General features: G+C 35.9%; 3 protein-coding genes across 5 annotated transcripts; 2 read left to right on the forward strand and 1 right to left on the reverse strand.

Annotated features, from left to right (window-relative positions):
* Positions 1–1,375: 1,375 nt before the first annotated feature.
* Positions 1,376–4,247, forward strand: LOC111449772 (carbonic anhydrase 2-like). The gene is made up of 9 exons (XM_023089810.1): positions 1,376–1,402; positions 1,534–1,592; positions 1,689–1,835; positions 2,330–2,376; positions 2,505–2,623; positions 2,816–2,869; positions 2,962–3,047; positions 3,724–3,829; positions 3,902–4,247. Exons 2-9 carry the CDS (start codon positions 1,540–1,542, stop codon positions 4,064–4,066), a joined length of 777 nt encoding a protein of 258 aa, XP_022945578.1. The 5' UTR covers positions 1,376–1,402; positions 1,534–1,539; the 3' UTR covers positions 4,067–4,247.
* A 796-nt stretch (positions 4,248–5,043) lies between these two features.
* On the forward strand, positions 5,044–9,627 carry LOC111449712 (pre-mRNA-processing factor 17-like). Of its 2 annotated transcripts, XM_023089726.1 has the most exons (2): positions 5,044–7,231; positions 9,308–9,627. In XM_023089726.1, the coding sequence occupies exons 1-2, from the start codon at positions 5,493–5,495 to the stop codon at positions 9,312–9,314; spliced, it is 1,746 nt and encodes a 581-aa protein (XP_022945494.1). In that variant the 5' UTR covers positions 5,044–5,492; the 3' UTR covers positions 9,315–9,627. The 2 variants fall into 2 exon arrangements, with proteins under 2 accessions (XP_022945494.1, XP_022945495.1); XM_023089727.1 differs by lacking the exon at positions 9,308–9,627 and having other exon boundaries at positions 5,044–7,235.
* A 1,022-nt stretch (positions 9,628–10,649) lies between these two features.
* LOC111449805 (ubiquitin-like-specific protease 1D) lies at positions 10,650–21,058 on the reverse strand. 2 transcript variants are annotated; one of them, XR_002711728.1, is made up of 15 exons: positions 20,583–21,058; positions 18,741–18,792; positions 16,532–16,626; positions 16,133–16,395; positions 15,447–15,495; positions 15,085–15,155; positions 14,955–14,987; positions 14,754–14,849; positions 13,186–13,288; positions 12,354–12,451; positions 11,864–11,986; positions 11,588–11,702; positions 11,392–11,499; positions 10,990–11,288; positions 10,650–10,908 (listed from the first exon to the last, which is right to left on the reverse strand). XR_002711728.1 is itself a non-coding variant. In XM_023089852.1 (14 exons), exons 1-14 carry the CDS (start codon positions 20,919–20,921, stop codon positions 11,139–11,141), a joined length of 1,695 nt encoding a protein of 564 aa, XP_022945620.1. In that variant the 5' UTR covers positions 20,922–21,058; the 3' UTR covers positions 10,650–11,138. The 2 variants fall into 2 exon arrangements, 1 of the variants encoding a protein (XP_022945620.1); XM_023089852.1 differs by having other exon boundaries at positions 10,650–11,288.
* Positions 21,059–21,332: the final 274 nt, after the last annotated feature.

The raw sequence follows: 21,332 nt of genomic DNA on the forward strand, positions 1-21,332 counted from the left end.
AATTCACCTACTCCATTTTAATTAATTAACAAAATTACTGTTCTTTTCACGTGGTTTTAAAATTTCTAAACATAAAATTTATTTATTTGTTTAATACCTCAAATATACGTAAAGTTAAAAGATGTCTCGAATATGTCAAAAGATCGATCTGATCCGACCTTAAAAGGTAAAAATCTCTTCGTTCAAATCTAAATCTAACGACCCGAAAAAATTGTTTAGATCTGCATCGAAGTATACATTGGATCGAAGTTTGAATCGAAATTGAGTCAAACTTAAGTCGACTTATTGATTTTAATTATTTAATTAATTATTTTTATTAATTTTTAACCATTGCGACATTTAAATTAATTATTTTTAATAATATCGATGAACTATATGAAATTTAATGAATATGGCCGGAAATAAGTTGAGTCGGGTAAATTTAACTTTGAACCGAGCTTAGATCGAATCTGGACCAAACTTTGATAAAATTTCATACATCTTTTTCTCGGGCTTCTTGTCCCAAACATAGTCGTCTAATTACCAGATATCCTATTCTCAGACCTAAACACGATTATCTAATTTCTAGATATCTAATTTTCTGGCTTCTTGCTGCACCAAACACAGTTATGTAATTATCAGGTATACTATCCTCATGTTCAAACACAGTTATCTAATTACCAGATATCCTATTCCCATGTTCTTGTATCAAACACAGTTATTTAATTACCAGATATCTTATTCTCATGTTTTTGCACCAAATACAGTTATCTAATTATCGGATATTCTATTCTCTAACCCTAAATACAGTTATCTAATTAGTATATATTTTATTCTCTTACTCAAAAACAGTTTATCTAATTACCGGATATCATATTCACTGACCCATATACAGTTATCTAATTACTAGATATCATATTCTCTAATTCAAACACAGTTTATTTAATATCCGGATATCATACTCACTGACCCATGTACAGTTATCTAATTACCAGATATCATATTCTCTAACCCATATATAATTATCTAATTACCAAATTTCTCTAACCCTAAATACAGTTACCTAATGAGTAGATGTCCTGTTCTCTGACCCAAACATAGTTTATCTAATTACCAGATATCATACTCACTGACCCATATACAGTTATCTAATTATCAGATATCATAGTCTCTGACCCAAACACAGTTTATCAAATTACCAGATATCATACTCTCTAACCCATATACAGTTATCCAATTACCCGATATCATATTATATGACTCAAATACTATTTAATTATCATATATCCCATTCTCGTTAAGTAATTAATTAATTTTTATTTATAATTCGGTTACTATATATATTGGACTGCATTGAACATGGCATATAGTTTTTCCTTCCAACAACGTTAAAAAATTTCGATTTATACACACAATTTCAAAGGTCTGTTCATCAAATCCATCATTTTCCTCACTATATTTTTTGTTTTCAAAAGAATTATCTAAAAATTATCATCTGAATCCACCGACGTCGTTTTGAAATCCTTTGTTGGGACCGATTCGGAATTTTAACAGGAAGACATGGCGGAAGCGTCGTACGAGGAAGCCATTGCCGGTCTCAAAAAGCTTCTAAGGTATCCAATCCCTAAGCCACCGCTAATCCCGGCGGCGCCGACAACGTAAGCCCGACCCGGTTATCATCCATCTGACATGATGTATGTTATCTGCAGTGAGAAAGCTGAATTTCAGGAAACCGCCGCCGCAAAGATCCGGCAAATCACCGCCGAGCTGGTTGCCATCACTGCCGGTTCAACTCACTTCGATCCGGTCGATAGGATCCGAACCGGCTTCACCCATTTCAAGAAATCTAAATTCGAGTACCTATTTTTCACGTTTTTTTTTTAATATTTATATCTAAATTTTTCGAACACGAATAATATTTATTAAATAATAAATTCAATCTTTTTCGACCGTAAAATATATATTTTAAGTTAATTTTAATAAAAAAAATATATTTAAAATTTTTCAAATTTTAAATTTTAAAAATAATTAGAAAATAAATAATTGAAAACCCAACTCATACAATTTTTCATTTATTTAAAATTATTTTAAATAAATAAATAAATTAACAACCTAATTCGAATTAAACCTATTAAATTAAAATTTTAGAAACGGATTCGATCCATAATTATTTTATCTACTTTTAATCTATAATTTTTATTATTTGAACTCATTTCAACTCAGTAAATAATTTAAATTAGATTATTTCACTTATTATAATTTATTTTAAATAATAGTTAATTAAAAAGTAATAATTAATAATAATTTTTGAAGTTAGTAATTTATTATTATTTTATTTTTTATTCCCCAGGACGGATCCTGAATTGTACGGTCAATTAGCGAAGGGCCAAAGCCCGAGGTAAATTCGCAATTTCAAAAAATTAATGTGGGGGATATGTAATTTCAAGTTTCTTGAAGGGCTAGAATGATAAGGGCATCACTGCAATTAAAATCAGCCACTAAAAAACGCCCACGTGTAATTTGGCAGTTTCTGGTATTTGCGTGCTCGGATTCCCGAGTTTGCCCCTCACATATACTGAATTTTCAACCTGGGGAGGCCTTCGTGGTCCGTAACATCGCCAACATGGTCCCACCATTTGACAAGGTTAGTTTTGGAAAATTTATGATTAAACTTTTAAATTTTTTTAATTTTAAAAAAATATTCTTGAATTTTAAATTTTTTTAATTTAAAAGTTTACTCGTATTTCTATCTAGTTATAAATTTTTAAAATTTTTATAATTTTATTTTTAAAATTAATTTAGTTATAAATTATTTTATTGTTCATATTGTTTGTAGACCAAATATTCAGGAGTGGGGGCAGCAATTGAATATGCGGTATTGCATTTAAAAGTAGGTAATTTATATATATATATATATATATAATCTCCTATTTTCTTGGTTTGTGTTAAATAAAATTATAATTATAATTATAATTATTTTAGGTGGAGAATATTGTGGTAATTTCACATAGTTGCTGCGGTGGAATTAAAGGCCTCATGTCTATCCCAGAGGATGGAACCAATTCCAGGCAATTTTTTTTTAATTTTATTTATTTATTTATTATGTTGTTCATATTTAATGATTATATATATATATATATACATGGGTCGATAAATTGATTATGGAAACTACGAGGACTAAGTTGCTATATACTGACACTTAATTTTAATAATATTTTAAATTTTGATACTAAATTGTTATTATTCTAAAAATTGAATATATATATATATAATTTATTTGAATCTCTCGAAGATATATGTCTTATAGCTGGTAATAGCCTAAGCTCACCGCTAGCAGATATTTTTGAGTTTTTCTTTTTGAGCTTTCTCTCAAGATTTTTAACCCGTCTGCTACGGAGCGGTTTCCACACCCTTATAAAGAGTGTTTCGTTCTCCTCTCCCAACTGATGTGGGATCTCACATAGCTTAACCTCTTAATCAAAGATATACGTAAAAACTCAAGCCCACCGTTAGTAGATATTGTCCACTTTAGCCCATTATGTATCGCTATCAACCTCACAGTTTTCTACCTCCTTAAAGGCCAAACGTCCTCGCTAGCACACCGCTCGGTTTCAAGCTCTACTTTCATTTGAAACATTCAAAACCCACTACTAGCATATATTGTCCATTTTAGCCCATTACATATACCTTATACCTTAACCTCGAACTTTTTAGTGAAAGATAAACCGTTGCTTGAATTTACAGTGATTTCATTGAAAATTGGGTGAAAATATGCACACGAGCCAAAACCAAGACGCAATCAAATTGCAAAGATCTGAGTTTTGAGGAAAAATGCACCAACTGCGAGAGGGTAAACAAACAAAGCATTGATTTACACATAAAAACCATATGAATTTCACGGTTTATTTAATGCATATTGCAGGAGGCTGTGAATGTTTCCCTTGGAAACTTGTTATCATATCCTTTTGTACGAGAAAGTGTTGTCAACAACCAACTGTTCGTAAGGGGTGCACACTACGACTTTGTCTCCGGAGCTTTTGAGCTATGGAATCTTGACTTTAAGCTCACACCTTCTCTAGCTGTATGAACAAACCACCATATCATACGACAGAGGAGGCGGCGGCGGCGGCGGCGGCGGTTCTCGAACTCGACTGACGGGTTATATTCGAGTTTCTATGAATGCTCTTGTAATACTATAAAGAATAAGTATGATGAATGACTTGGTTCATTCTATTTAAGGTGAGTATGATATGAAGTTTATGATATCAGTCTATGTTGAGATGCTTCCTATAATTACGGATGAAAAGTTTTCTTACATATTATTACTTATGAGATTGAATAAACGAGTAGTTTTCTAATCCAACAAGTAACTAGTATTCCTGTTAAAAGGTTCGAGTGGCTTGACCGGTTTCGACTCACTGTCTACTCCCTCAACCTTTGCAAACCCACATACACGTTGACAAAAAGAGAATCCCAATAGATTCGAGAACGTTTAAATCTATCCCAGACATCATCGACGTATCACGATTTCGTTCGAGAGACTGTGAGTTAGTACAAGAGACAATGGTAAATCCTAAGTAGGTAGGTGTTTCTCGTTCAAATCTCCTTTAAATTTTTAAAATTTTCAATAATACTCTTACAATTTCAAAAAAAAAAAAAAAATCTAAACATACTGAACAATGAGTTTTTAAAAATTTTCATTGAAACCTTAAATTTATTTTAAAAAATAAAAAAATATTCTTATTCTCGGTACACATTTTTTAAATATTCCTAAATTTTTAAAAGTAACGTTAAAAAATTGAGATAATTTATGAAATATCGATAAATTATTTTTATTTATATATCGACGAAAAATTTTAAAAAAATTGTAATAAAGTTGTATTAATATTATTTTTAAAATTTCATAAATATTTTTTTTAAGTAATAAAGAAATATTTTTTTAAGGGTATTAGTGAATTTTTATTAAAAAAATATAAAATATCGTATGAGTTTAATAATATTTCATAAGAAGATAATACAATGATAAAAATAATTTCTAAAAATTTAAATTTCATATAGTTTATTTACCTTGATAGATATTAAATCGAGTGCCGGAAGATTTGAGTTGCAAGATTATTGTTGATTAAGCTCAAATCTAATTTGCCATTTTGTTTGGGGTTAATTTCGATTCGGCTGCTTGATTTGATATGATCCGATCTTGCAAACCCTAGCATGAGGTAATCGAGTATCTTCGTGTTCATTCTCCGTCTCTTCTTCTGATTCATCGTTTATTTAATCTGTTTTTCGGTTAAGTTTCGGCCATTGAATCTCTTCCTTAGCTTCAGAAGCGGGGGGAAGAGGTTTTCTTTGGTTGGGAAGAATTGTGGAACCGTGTGTAATTGGATCTTGACGGAAGAGTAGTCTAGATTTTTGTTGATTCAGTTCCAGGAAGATTCGGGCTGAGCTGTGGAAGGGTGTAAATCAGGGGGTTTTCTGTGTTTCTCTGTTCTCTCTAGCTTTGGGGAATTATACTTATGGATCTTCTCCAGTCGTACACAGATCAAAACGACGATGACGGAAGCCCTAAACAGCTTACATCTTCGCCGGAAGCCTCTCCGCCGCGGCTCCTCCCCTCCAAAACCTCGGCGCCCAAGGTTGATGATACAATGTTGGCTCTTACGGTGGCCAACGCCTACAGGACATTATCTAAGCCGATAGACCCAACTCAACATCTAGTTGCCTTCAACCCTACCTACGACCAGCTCTGGGCGCCCATTCTTGGGCCATCTCATCCCTATGCGAAGGATGGCATTGCACAGGGCATGAGAAACCATAAGCTAGGCTTTGTTGAGGATGCGTCCATTGAGCCGTTTGTATTTGATGAGCAGTACAACACTTTCCACAAATATGGATATGCTGCTGACCCTTCAGCTTCTGCTGGAAACAATTTCATTGGGGATATGGAGGCTTTGCAGAAGAATGATGCCATATCCGTGTATAACATTCCACAGCATGAGCAAAAGAAGCGGAAGATTGAGAAGAAGAAAGAAATGAGTGAGAGTGAGGATGTGGAAATGGAGTTGAACCCGGCTGAAGTTGATAACCCGGCGAGTGATGTGTGGTTGATGAAGAATAGGAAGAGCCCTTGGTCTGGGAAGAAGGAAGGTCTGCAAACTGAGCTAACTGAGGAGCAGAAGAAATACGCAGAAGAGTATGCAAAGAAGAAAGGTGAAGAGAAAGGTGGTGAGAAGGGAGAAGTTACAGCAGATAAGAGTACTTTTCATGGTAAAGAGGAGAGGGACTATCAGGGTAGATCTTGGATTGCACCACCGAAGGACGCCAAGGCCACGAATGATCATTGTTATATACCAAAAAGATTGGTGCATACATGGAGTGGGCACACAAAGGGTGTATCTGCTATTAGATTCTTCCCTAAACATGGTCATTTGATTCTTTCAGCAGGTATGGATACCAAGGTGAAGATATGGGATGTGTTCAATTCTGGGAAATGTATGAGAACCTACATGGGTCACTCTCAGGCAGTTCGGGATATTTCGTTTTGTAACGATGGGTCCAAGTTCTTGACTGCTGGGTATGATAAAAAGATTAAGTATTGGGATACAGAAACAGGGCAAGTGATATCAACCTTCTCGACTGGGAAAATTCCTTACGTAGTTAAGCTCAATCCTGATGATGATAAGCAGAATATTTTGCTGGCAGGGATGAGTGATAAGAAGATCGTTCAGTGGGATATGAACACAGGACAGATTACTCAAGAGTACGATCAACATTTAGGAGCAGTGAATACCATTACATTTGTAGACAATAATAGGAGGTTTGTCACGTCAAGTGACGACAAGTCGCTCCGTGTTTGGGAATATGGGATTCCTGTTGTTATTAAGTATATTAGTGAGCCTCATATGCATTCCATGCCCTCCATATCGGTACACCCCAATACGAATTGGCTTGCAGCACAGAGTTTAGACAATCAAATTCTTATCTATAGCACTAGGGAGAGATTTCAGCTAAACAAGAAGAAGAGGTTTGCTGGCCACATTGTGGCAGGATACGCTTGTCAGGTCAATTTTTCACCAGACGGACGCTTTGTTATGTCTGGCGACGGTGAGGGTAAATGCTGGTTTTGGGACTGGAAAACCTGCAAGGTATTCAGAACTCTCAAGTGTCACGAAGGAGTATGCATTGGCTGTGAGTGGCATCCATTAGAACAGAGTAAAGTAGCAACGTGTGGCTGGGATGGACTGATAAAGTATTGGTAAGTAAATCCCTTTATTCTTATAAATGTTTAATGGAGGTTATGCTAATTCATCCTTCTTTTATCCTTCACTATGTCATATTTCTTTTCAATGGCTCTGCAGTATGATGATCAAATGTTCATTAAATTTGGATTTCTCTACTGCCTTTGGTGTTTTTTTTTTTATTGAGATCTTCCTATTGGCCTAGCTTTTTAGTATTTGAATGCAACTTCTTTACCCGGTGGCCTCGTTATCCACACATCTGGTAGGATGAATGGAGGACCGACCCGGGTTTTCATGAGGCACCAAAACAACTGACTTCAATATTTGAAGTCATTTTTCTGTTGTTTTGGGAACTAGCTTTAGTTGTCAAAGGACTTGATAGGAACTAAACTTTGGAGTTTGGGTATTATTTTCTGCTAGTGAATCCATTGTTTCACAGTTATTGTGGAATATCCATATTTTGGTAAAGATTTTCATGCCTTCTGTAATTGTCACGGCTAGGACCAAATGGTTTTTGCCTGTGGTGGCAACTGAAGTTTTGATTTGATAGAAAAGCCTAAGTAGTTTTATCAAAATCTTTTTGTTTTAATGCTCAACTGATTTGTATTTGTTATTCTACACCTCCTGCCTTCGTCATGTGATTCTTAGATTTTGTTATGCTGCTAAATTTTTAGATTCCTCGATGATAAAATGTGTTATACCATTCATATTCTTGAACTTGTAACGTACGGTAAGTATGGATCGTTTGAATGGTTTTCTTCCTCAAGTGAAGTAGCCATTAGTCATTCCTGTTCTTTTCCTACAATCAAATTTGTTCTACTATTCACCTTATCCGACTCTAGCTTTCAGCAAGTATGAATCATTCTGGATGATTTTCTTATTCATGAAAAAAAGGGAGCCGGTTTGCAACGGTTCAAGCCCACCCGCTAGCATATGTTGTCCTCTTTGAGTTTTCCCTTTTGCCTTCAAAGTTTTTAAGATGCATATGCTAGGGAGAGGTTTCTATACCCTTATAAAGAGTGTTCCGTTCTCCTCCCGACCGACGTGGGATCTCATGGCTATTACTATTTTTCGAGCTTCCCTTCAAGGTTTTTAAAACGCGTATGCTAGGAGGAGGTTTCCACACCCTTATAAGGGGTGTTTGTTTCATTCTCCTCCCCAACCGACTGGGATCCCATGGCTATTACTATTTTTCGAGCTTCCCTTCAAGGTTTTTAAAACGCGTATGCTAGGAGGAGGTTTCCACACCCTTATAAAGGGTGTTTGTTTCATTCTCCTCCCCAACCGACTGGGATCCCATGGCTATTACTATTTTTTGAGCTTCCCTTCAAGGTTTTTAAAACGCGTATGCTAGGAGGAGGTTTCCACACCCTTATAAAGGGTGTTTGTTTCATTCTCCTCCCCAACTGACTGGGATCCCATGGCTATTACTATTTTTCGAGCTTCCCTTCAAGGTTTTTAAAACGCGTATGCTAGGAGGAGGTTTCCACACCCCTTATAAAGGGTGTTCCGTTCTCCTCCCCAACCGACGTGGGATCTCATGGTTATTACCATTTTTCGAGCTTCCCTTCAAGGTTTTTAAAACGTGTATGCTAGGAAGAGGTTTCCACACCCTTATAAAGAGTGTTTCGTTCTCCTCCCCAACCAACGTGGGATCTCATGGTTATTACCATTTTTCGAGCTTCCCTTCAAGGTTTTTAAAACGTGTATGCTAGGAAGAGGTTTCCACACCCTTATAAAGAGTGTTTCGTTCTCCTCCCCAACCAACGTGGGATCTCATAGTTATTACCATTTTTCAAGCTTCCCTTCAAGGTTTTTAAAACACATATGCTTGGAAGAGGTTTTCACACCCTTATAAAGTGTGCTCCATTCTCCTCCCCAACCGATGTGGGATCTCAGGACCCTTACTATTTTTCATATACTTGTCATATCATCTTGTAATTCATCTTTCTTTTACTGTTTGATTGGCACATGATTGAATGAGACATTGGGAAATAGTTCATCATTGGGAATAGTTGTGGAATGATCTCTGCTCCGCTTTTGCTAGTTTTTTGTTCCTATAGAAGATTAATATCCATATTTGTGGAATGCAGGGACTAGATTAGAGCTTTTGACATATTAGCGCTGTGATTGACTGAGAAAGCTATGCGCCTGAGACGTTTGGCCTCTGAAGTGTACACTTCACCTTGAATTTTGTGTTGCATCATCTTAGTTTTAGTTATCATCCCAAGTTCATTGTACTCTTAGTTTCTTACATTTTTGTATACTGAATTAATACAAAATTTTACTTCTTTCACTCCTTTATGTTGCCTGCTTTTGCGTAGAACTGAACAATTCTCATGTATACTTGCATACAGGCACAATAAGGTCATTAAGTTATTGATTGTGGAACAAATGAGTGTTTAGTCCCTAAGAAGTTGATGTCTACTACTACTTGGTACTTGATGTTTCATAAGAGATGCTCTAGGTTTGCAAAAGACTTCTAAATAGCCCTCGACTTAACCTTAGCCTAATAGAGCGGTTATCTATGAACGTGGGTTGGTGACACGATATTTTGTTTTAATTACATTGAAACTTTCGGTAAAATTTTAGTCTCAAATGTTAGGAAAAAAAACCTACTAAATGGCATTATTACGATGTGTTTGTTTCTTAATAACTAATCGATGTAAATAAAAAAAAAAACTTTGCTCTATAATAATCATTGGATACAAAAGGCTAAAATAAATTTACATATTCTCGTAGATTCAATGGACAGCATTATCTCGTTCAATGTCTTTCTATAAATTCAATGGACAGTATTATCTCATTCAATGTCTTTCTGTAGATTCAATAGATAGCATTATCTCGTTCAATGTCTTTCGGTAGATTCAATAGACATCTCGTAGATTTAATGGACAATATCATCTCATTCAGAGACTCCATTTTTTCCATATTTGAATTAAAATTGGAGATACTTCTCTAAATTAGATAGATTCATATCGAAAAAAGTTTAAAATAAATTCCTTCCAAATTGACTATTTGTCCCTCAGAAACGTTCTAAAAATATATGTGATCGAGTAAATAGCTCGATTGAAAAAGGGAAAGATTTCTACAACCTTTCGTCACTTCAGGAAAAATTGTTGGTTAAATTTTATAGATGGTTGAAATGAAAGGTGGCATGGGAGAACCCTGAGAAAAAGGAAGTGAGCTGACCTACTTGCGAAATAGAGGAATCACTTCATAAATTTCCATCATTTTCACTTTAGTTTTTACTCAAAATTAAAATTAAAATAAAAAATGTCAACTTATTTGACATGTGATAAAACGAATCGAGATCCGCAACAACAAACAACAATTTAGTCATTACTCCGTTCCGTTCTATTAAGTCAAGTCATCAACTAGTTAGAACTATACTACGAACTTTAAAGACTAAAATTTAAATTGGATTCGATAAAGTGTCTTTAATAAAGTATTTTCTTATTCTTAAGAATCATAGATTACAGGTTTGATTTTTGTATGCATCAAGCAAAGAGGAGGGTAGGAGCCGTCACTCACAATAGAAACACAACGATCCTATGAACAAATTTACTCCCCAAGTCCACTCCACAAAATGGTCTAAAGCCAAAGGTTTAGGTATATGTTCACTGGGAATTCCAGCCAAGTGATAGCCTTTCCTAGCTCGTCTAACTCGATTTCTTAGTGTTATGATGCGATCCTAACAACCCACGACATAACTTCAACCTATTGCAAACACTTATTGAGGATTTAAATTTCTGAGTTTTTTCGAATATCATACCTAAGATCAGTTGGCTGCTAGACGAGAACGGTAAGATGGCTTTAGCTTCACTAGCCAAGCGCGATCGACGATAGCACAGCCCGAGCGAATCCCAAGTGAACTACTACTTGTAACAATGTGCACCATTTTGCGTAAAACGACCTGCTAATTCATTGTTTTGGAGCATGATCTGAGGAGGAGCTATCAACAGAACCTGCCAGGCATTGCCTTTTCAAAATTTGGAACTCTATTTTGAGCAGACATTTTATCCTCGTCCTCAAGCTGGAAGCTTCCTGGGGTTTGAACCACCTCTTGCCAAACTGAGATTTCATGAGCAAAACACCACATCGTGTCATGTAACGTCAATCATGCATTCGAGGAGCATGTTTCGGATTATAAAAGTCAGTTCATAAGCATAAATACCATATCCAAGTCCTTCCTTTTTAGCCTATCAGGAGCCTCTTCAATGAAGCGCTCGATGAAGTATAGAACAAAGAGACCACAGTCATAGTCGTTCTTTTGCTGCGGAACCTGGTGATGGGATCCAAGATACAAAAGAATGATCTAAAATTATTGAGTTCATGAAGGAAAACATAACTAATAAGAGCAAGGAGACTACCTGGATTATTTTCTCTTCAATTCTCCGAGAGATATTTTTCCATATTCTATATGGCATTGGAAGATCTAAACAAGCAACTTCTCGATCCAAGTAGCACCATTCCTCTTTTATAAAGCTACAGATCACAATTTATTCAATTGGATCTTAATCATTTTTAAGAACATTTTAACATTATATCTAAAAGAAGGTCCAGAAAACAAATCATACAATAATATAAATTTCACCAACGTGGGTGGTGATCAAAAAATTTCCAGAAATGGTTAGGGGCTTACATACCTTTTAATGTTATCAAAAACTGATCGGCTAGAGTGAAGTCCCAGGGAATCCAAATGAAGTATAATGGGTCCAGATTCATCTTCCTTCTGTGGAAAACATATAATCACCAAACTCCAGTGGAGACTGAACACATCACAAACCAAAAGATCAAATCAAAATTCTGGGCAACATACAGGATTCTTGTTAAAACCGACCAGCACAACACTGACACATAGGACATAATATCCTAGATGATCAAGGCAGCTGATTAGAAGCTCGCCCTTTGGCCATGGGACCAGCCCAACGTGGCCAGTAACAGGAATAATTGAAAAGTTACAGACAATGTCTACAGGAAATAAATAGCACAATCGTTGATCAATGTGATGAGATTCAACACATTCACGGGGAACGAGAACAGCTAAATAAATAATAGCGTGCACTGATAGCGCCATTAACTCAGAGAGAAGTTATTGCACATCTAGATATAAAAGAGTTGATTATAGAAACTTACTCCTCATGGATTGGAATCAGTACATATGCCTTTTGAAATATATTAACGCCCTTCCACCACCTTCTGAACTTGACGAAAAAATTCTCTCTATCCTTCCCCTTACCATGTCAAAATATTCAAAATCAAGAATAACTTCATTACCCAAGAAAAGATAAGGGCGACTTATAAAGGAAGATGAGGCATGATATTGCTCCCAAACGAAAATCCTAAAGTGCTATTTTGGGTGTGGGTTTGACATCTTTGTTATGTCTCAACTTTTCTGCATATGATATAACATCATATATGTTACAGGTCATGTAACCATAACATTTTGCATCACATGCCAATGTGCGTTTCCATATCCACTAAATAAAGTGTATAAAAGCAATAAAAATAGGTTATAAACCATACACCTAGGTGTGTCAGGCAGATACATGCCTCATGTCTGACAAGGCAGTCTAGCTTGGGTGTGAGCCTTCTTAGTGCATCACAATAAAGTTTACATATTTCTTTACACACACTAATATTTTGCCCCTCTTTCGCTAAATGCAAGTACAACTTTTACCTCCAAAAAAATCTGCAATTTCTTCTTCTTTGCCTCCTTTTCTTATAAATGAGTTATATACAAGACGTAATAATTTTCTATATTTATACTAAAGTTATTATCTTCTACGAATGTGTTATTGATCCTTAAATTATGCATCTAGGCAGACTCTGGCCTCACCTTGGGGGTATGTTCACAGAAACTGTGGCACCATAGTATTATAGATTGCTCTCGAGAAAAAAATGAAACAATCACTAAGAAGTGAAGGAATTGAAACACCCTTGATAAGTGTATAGGAATTAGGACTACCTTGTTTGATACAGCCTCCTTTAGCTTTTCGTAAAAATAAGTATTGAAAAAGTGATAATTGCATATCACCTTCTTTGTTGAAAATGCTTGTTGCTGTAAATACCTACATAAGGAGGGAAGTTGCACATGGAACACAAACTGCATCAATATACCAAAAAGTTCAACTAAAAAAAAGGGGAAAACAAATGTAACAGGAAAGATAAACAGACTATAGCAATGATATCCAGCATATATAGCATGTGCGGCCCTTAAGGAGTGTCTCTCAGTTAAGGCTGAGTTTGTGGAGGTGGTTAGAAGGGAAACGGTGAGCTGGAGTTCTTGCAAAGGGTTTGGGCTTAAGTGAGATTGTGATTCGGAGATGTGTAAGATCAGTCAGGTATTCTATCCTCGTCAACAGAAAGCCTAAGGGTAGAATTCATGCTTTGAGAGGCCTTAGACAGGGTCCTCTCTTTTCCTTCCTCTTCTTATTGGCTGTGGACATTATCAGTAGAAGGGTATCGAGAGGGGTTGTGTATTAGGTTTTAAGGTTGGGAGCGATGATTTCTCTCTTTCTCATTTGTTTGTTGATGATACAATACTCTTTTGTTTTTGCAATGAAGACTATGTTAGGGCTGATATCAATAGAATCAAATGTCAACTCTGGGGTCTAAACTGCAATGAAGTTAAGTTTAGTTGGTTGGGTTGTTTCTTTTTGTCTTAATTAAGTTTCACTATAGGTCATTGTTCTAGAAACAATTTATTTTGGGATCCGACGGTGAGCAAGATTTGCAACAATCTCTTTTGTGGAAGAAGAGTTATTTTTGAAAGGGGGTAGACTTACTCTTATTCAAGGTGTGTTGAGTGGTTTCTCGAGCAATGTCCCTTTTTAGGGTTCTGGTGACTATGAGTAAGTCTATTGAAAGGATCATGAGAGTTTTTCCTTAAGAAGGGCTTGAAGAAGGAAAAGTGTCACACTTTGTAAAGTGGGTGGCAGTAACTAAACCTAGGTCCCTAACAGAGCGTTCTTGGCTAAATGGCTACGGTTTTTCCATCTCAAGTCTAATTCCCTTTGCAAAAGATCATTGTGAGTAAATATGGGTCATTCCTTTTCGATTGGACTAGGAAAGGGGTTCAAGGCACTTCTAGACGTTGAATAGGTGAGTAAGGGTCTAATACCTTCTTGACACTATCAAACCTGAAATCCACTCTCAATCGCTTTTTTTTAGTGGGAATGAAGGAAGGAAAAAAGTCCCCAATTTTCTTTTTAAATCGCCGTTGACAAACATTACATATTGAAAAGGTGCATCCCAAACTTGAAATTCAAAATAAAACAAGATAAAAGAAAACCAGAAAAAGAAAGGTAAGTCAAGTTATGCCTCGAGAGGAGGGAAAACCCCTTCTAAACATAGAAAACAGATAAAGTTCCAGCGAAACAACAAGAACTTATTTCAAATTATAAGAAAAAGAAAAGTAAACCCCATAAGTTTTTGTGATATCAAAGTTCATTGAGGACAAGAAAAAAATGTGGAGTTCAATTTGTCACACGTTAAGTTAATCACTTCCACAAGTCCAAATAGAGCTCTACTAACCGAATATAAAAGTTCATGATCGTGGATGTCAAATAGCCCTCTGGATCAAGACAATTTATGTCCTCAAAACAAATTTCAACGGATTCTGGATCATCCCTGCAAATAATCAATAGAATATATGATAAAAGACCTCTTGCATAGAATCACAAACTCAAAGAAAAGATACTTAAAACATTAATAATATGGATAAGTGTTGTATACCGCGATGGGTAGTAGATCTTGGCCTCTTTCATGCTGAAAATCCAGAAAATGAAAATCAAAGCTAGAATCATAAAATTGTCCAAGCAGATCTGCATGTCAATGGCCTAAAGAACAAGCACGTTAAGTTTACCATTTGTCATCATGCTCTGGTATTTTCATTGCCAAAGCTTCCTCCTCGTCTACAACTACAATGGTCTGCCCCTGTAGAGAGAAATCACATCAACTGGATGAAGTATCATAAAGAACATCCAACATAAGGGCAGCACAAATGCCATCTTGAAATGATTTTTCAGTTTCTACTTAGAAAAAAGACCTTCTAAGAGAGCCATTTTCCATAAAACATAGAGATAAAAACCACCCACAACACTCTATACCAAACTACTAGGTTGAATGATAAGAATATTATAACAACAGAGTTCATCTTTCCTTATGCATCAAAGCCACAAGGATGAAAGAAAATAAACCCAACAAATGGTAGCATTCAAAATGTACCTTTCTGGGCATTGAATTATCTGACTGCTGAACTTGAGAAGCATCCTTCCTGCAAAGAAAGGGCCAAAATAATGTAAGCACATGAAGCAAGGAAGGGCTAGTGCAATCTGAAAAACTAACTGAGAGAAGTTTAAACTGTTACTGATTATTTAGGTCAACTGTGACATCACGGACTTTTAAGAATGACAATAGATGAGCTACATTTTACATTTTCTAGTTCAACTGGATACTTAATTTTATTCATTTTACTTTTTGGCCTTCCCTTTTTAAGAGGAATGCTAAAATGATGTGTCTCGGCTCAATGATGTAAGGGCTGTTTTGTAGGAAATTTGGTTGGAGAGAAAAAAACTATAAAGAAAAAATCAGGGTGTGAAAAGACTTGATAATGGAATTTGGATGGTCTAAATAGTTGATTCAAGTTAGTTGCATGAAAGAGGTCATTTTAGCTCATCTAAATGCATGGATAGAGTACTGAAACATACAACGAATGTAACTAATATTCATGTCCAACCATCTCTAATGCTATAGTAGTAGATTCTTGTATTGCATAAAATTGTATATTTTACTAGGACAAAAATGAAAACTGCCCTCTCAAGCCAGCTTCCAATTCTACATCTGCTCAGCATTAAGATTCCAGTGGGGAAAACCCAAAAAAGTAGTCAAAGAAGGATGGTTAAAGTACTTACTTCCGTAAACAGCCGGGCAGCCTTTCACTAACGTGAGAATCTAAATCATCGGGAATTTTACAATTTTGAGCGGTAACTGAAGAAACTTTTTCATGTACATCAGTAGAAAGATTAATGGCACATTTGAATGGCTGCTGTCCTGCTGATGCTTGACCCTTGTGTTTTACTTTTGGAGATAATCTACCATTACATCTTTGTCTCTGATTATCACAATGTCCCAAAATTGATAGATCTTGACTGAAGGCACTACTATTGCATTCTGTCTGCTCAAAAAAGTTAAAATGCACAAAAAAATTACATCAAGGACTGAAGTAAATAGAAAAATTACAGGTATTTATTTTATGTAGAAGACTGAAGGAAATTGAAAAGTTACAGATATTTATATGGCACAGCAAGTACTTTTTCTTCCAACTTCTGGTAAAAACAAGAAGTGAATGTGGACAATGAATCAGCTGAAGGTGAAGCAGTCTTTTCACTAGCTACATAAGACGAACCTACAAAAAGATGTAAGCCCTTGGGCATGATTAATTGACAAATTTTGAATTATGATCCTGTTTCTTTGTAGTGGATCATATAACCTAACTGTAACCTTTTACATTTTGGATTTTTTTATAAGAAACTTCTGTGATGATAAAACAATTAGAAAATTCGAGAAAATGTCTCTTATGACTTATCCTTCTCGTCAATCAGACCAAAGATCAGAATTTAATATTTATGCACACAATCTACCACCACAATTAATGTTTTAAAAAAACAAGGCATGAAACTTTTTATTATGAAAATGAAAGAAGACTAAAGCTCGAAAATACAAAATATATATGGAAAAAATAAAACAGAACAGCTTATAGAGAAAGATTTAAAAGAAAAAACATCCCAAAGTAAATAGATATCTAATAAAGAAAAATTAACAAAAGACTTGGAAAGAACACACCAAGAAGAGGCTTTGAACCGAGCTGAATCAAGCTGATGAAAATGAGGAAGATCTTTATTCTCAAAAACCATTGAATTTCTCACCATCCCAAGCTCCGAAAGACAAGCTTTTATTGCATTAATCCATAGAAGACGTGACCTAGCCGGCAATGACATACCAAGAAGTAGCTGCTCCAAATTATCCACTAAAAGACTACGAAAAAGCCTCAAGTAACCTTGAAAACTTCAAACAATTTGAAAAATTCAGCTAATACGAATCAAAAAGACAGACGGTTGAGAAAATCTCCATTCTCAAAACAAAGTGAGCACACCAATGGCATCAGAACAAAATGAGGCAATTTCTGCTGTAAGACTCTGAAGTGTTGAGATTGCCACCGAAGGATGTTAATCTTCTTAGCATTTCTAAATTTCCAAATAACCATGAAGATGTCCTTTTCAAACGGAGAAGAGGAACATAACTTTCTTACCAAAGATTTACCAAAAACAAACTCGATGGCTCCAAAGACCAAATTCTAGAATCAGCTGAAGAATAACCTTCTCAGAGGAAAGAATACCCAAAAGAGAATTAAAATCCTAAATATCTTCTTTTAAAACTCCTGGAAACCAGGCTCCAAGGAGAAACATTCATATCCCACAAATCAGCCACAGCCGCATTAGGGTGATGAGAAGATGAGGAAAAGCCATGGATAAATGTCCTTCCAAGGGGTATCACAAGCCCAAATATTATCCAAAGAAGAGACCGAATTACTCAAACCTAATTAGCCTGCTTCTAAATCTATGAGATACTGATCCACGGGCTTCTTAGGCTCATAACATACCTATCAGCAATGTGCCTTCCAAAAAGAGAATGCCAATGTATGTTCTCAATCACCTTCCTCCAGAAAGCATGCGTTTCCATCATAAATCTCCACCCCCATTTAGCTAAAAGAGCTTCATATTGATGCTTCAAGGCTCAAATACATAGCCCTACATCCATTTGCTCTTAGATGCTGGCCTCCACCTAACCAAATGTGTGGGCTTTCCTCCTTCATTGCCTTACCAAAAGAAATTTCTCAATATTCTTTCAAGGATAAAGCTTACTTGAGAAGGCAGTAGGAATAAAAAAACAAATACAATGGAATACGTGAAAGCATGGAATTACAAAGAGTAAGTTCGCCCACCTTGAGAGAGATTAAAACATTTCCAACGGTCCAACTTCTTCAATATCTTATCCAACAACGGTTGTCAGAAAACTACTCCATTTTAGGTAACCACCAAGAGCTAATTAAAAGGAAGATATTCCACTTTGCACCTCAAACGCGAAGCCACATGAGAAGTTTGGAATCCTCCATATTCACCCCACAAATTGCTGACTTTTCCCAATTAATCTTCAAACCAGAACTCCACACGAACAAAGCAATAGTGTAAATCAGAATATCAAGCATCTCACCATCAAATTTACAAAACAGCGATGCACCACCAGCAAATTAAAGTAAAGAAACATGAATTTTATATACTAGAGAGAAAACTATATTGAGCATCACATAAATGAAAACATTCTACATCACAATTCGAGCATTCAACCATTCCAGATCCATCAAAGTGTTATTCAGTATATGATTTGGAGTTTTAAAGGCAAGTATATACAGCAAAAAGAATAAATCAAAAGAGAAGTACAATGCCAGATTCAGAACCTTACCAACTGTACTTGAGGTAGTTGGCTGTGAGCAATTTTCGCATGCAGCAGCTTCCTGATAAATAATAAAAACAGAAGAATCTTGAATGAGGACCATGTTAGTAGAGTAAAACCTCATATGAAATAATATGCTAACTTGGCCTTAGTCTTTTTAGATAAAAAAAACTGAACTTTCCATCGAGGAAAAATCAAAGAATAGAAGGCAATACAAAAAAATCAAGCCCACAAAAGGAACTCAAGTAAAGCAAAGGGTTCCAATCAAGTAAAATAAGACCTACCAGATCACTACGAAGGCCTTCATCATCAAAGCCCAAAGAGGAACATAGAACGTGATAAGGGAAAAAATATCACAATGAGGGAACTTTTGTTCCTACAAAAGATTCTATTATTACTCCCACACCATAAATCCCACCAAAGGGCACAAAGCTCTGCAGTCCATAAGAAACGCCCCTTCTAGCGAAAAGGAGGATGAAGAACTCCTCGATGTGTCTGACAAACTAAAAATTGAACACAACCAAAAAGGAGATCCAAACAACTTGAGCAATATCACAGCTCCATAGCAAATGATCAAGATCTTCTTCCGCCTTCTAACAAAGTATGCAACAAAAAGACCTATCCAACTGAAACAAAAATCTTCAGAGTCTATCTAAGGTGTTAGCCCTTCCAAGGATAACCAGCCAAACAAAGAATCGAACCTTCTTAGGAACTTTCACCTTCCAAATACTCTAGCCGGAAGGGATCTGCCAAAAACTGGAAAAAAAAAAAAAAAAAAAAAAAAAAAAAAAAAAAAAACAAACAAACAAACAAACTATAAGAGAAACCCCAGAGGAGTTTAGACTCCAAAAGCGAACGTCCCTTCTATCTATTTTGTAAAGACAAATGGCCAAAAGCCACCTCTTTTGATAATTCCTTCCTTGTAATGAAAATGATCAAACTTAAATTCAATACCAAATCTCAAAGTTGGAATTTAGAATTGAGATGCAAAACTCAAGGGTCTACACGGATCTCAATGACTTGGAATTTGAGGAGTGGTTCAATTGAATTTCAAGGTGGATATGCTCCTTGCTGATGTTGCAGACATGAGGTCGTGAACTAGTGGCCAAAAGTGGGACTTCTGCACAAATGCCCCCTTTGGATCATTTGGTCATCTAACTCCTAACTTGAAGAGGTAGATAATGTGATGGAACTGAGGAAACAATATAGAGTACTCTCCCTGGATACAATGTGCTGGGCTCTAGGAAATATTTGGAAAGTAGCCCACCTTCTCACGGGCAGTCCCTTCAAGGCACATACATATTGAAGACTTTTTGACCCTTTAGATAATCATTATATTTTCCTGAGCAGTAATATGAGCTTCCACATTTTTGGCTTTGTGGGTTCTAGAAAGTAAAGGTTACAACGTGGTGGCTCAAGGCAGGTGGTGCAGTCTTGCGGAAGAACAAGGTCAGAGAGGAACAAGACTTATCAAATTTTTAGAACGCTAATGGACTAGAAGTTGGGCTATGATACTTTTTTTATGAAGCTTCTTTAGTCGAGTTCTTGCTCAAAAGATACCTCATCAGTTTCCCTCTTCTATCTCTTCCAATTGGTGAGCTTTTCGTAACTCATCAGAAGTTGGGAGGCTTCCCCTCCTTTGATTATATCATTCGATTTAAATAATTAATTGTCGTTCCTTATAAAAAAAATAACTAAATAAATCGAGTTTAACTGATATGTAGCATCGAAGTATGTTGAATGAAAATCTCGATGATCGAACTCCAAACAAAGTTCAAACGATTCATTAAAAGAAGAAGAACAATAAAAATAATTGATAAGAGATTCTGAATCAAAACATGACAGGAAAACCTTTTCAACTCGACGGAGCTTTCTGGATTCCCTCTCTTCCATGGACAGGTCCAGATTGCGAAGATACTTATGCCCCTCATCTGGCAAATAGCGAGCCTTAGTCTCGTAGAATTGCTTCATTCGGCGAATCTTTTCATCCAATTCCGCATCATTAAGCTTCTGGCATTCATCTCTTAACAAATGTTGGCGATCGGAGTCCATTTCAAAGTGCTTCGAGATCGTAATTGAGGGCTGAACGATTATTTCCAGTGGAGGCTCCGTTTCCTTGCCGCCGAACAGCTTGTCCCAGTCAATATTCAGAGGCTTCTTCTTCGTCGTTTGATCCTGCTCCATCGCCATGAATAGGCATCTGGTGCAGCAGAGAATTCAGCTATGGCTTCGATTCTCCTTGTCTCAGTCTCAGTTTACCCTCGTTCAGAGCCGAACAAATTTTCTTTGACCTTTTGGTCTTTTTTTTCCCTTTTTTCATTCCAATTTTCTTTCTCCATGCATTTAGTATGACCATGGATTTTTTTTTTTAAGCAAAAATAAATAAATAAATAAATTTTTCCTTCAATATTGAACGGTGGTTTATTAAAATTAGGGCTAATAAATTTTTTATTTTTGTTTCGAGAAAAAAGAGAGTTCGAACGAAATATATATATATATATATATATAAAAAGTATGTTGTCGACATTGTCGTACGTTGTGGGTGTCAGCCTAATGTAAGGTGATGATCGTATGCTTGAATGGAGAAAGTTAGGCCATATT

Source organism: Cucurbita moschata, unplaced genomic scaffold (assembly GCF_002738365.1).
Source record: "Cucurbita moschata cultivar Rifu unplaced genomic scaffold, Cmos_1.0 Cmo_Scf00011, whole genome shotgun sequence".
In the NCBI taxonomy this organism is placed as follows: domain Eukaryota; kingdom Viridiplantae; phylum Streptophyta; class Magnoliopsida; order Cucurbitales; family Cucurbitaceae; genus Cucurbita; species Cucurbita moschata.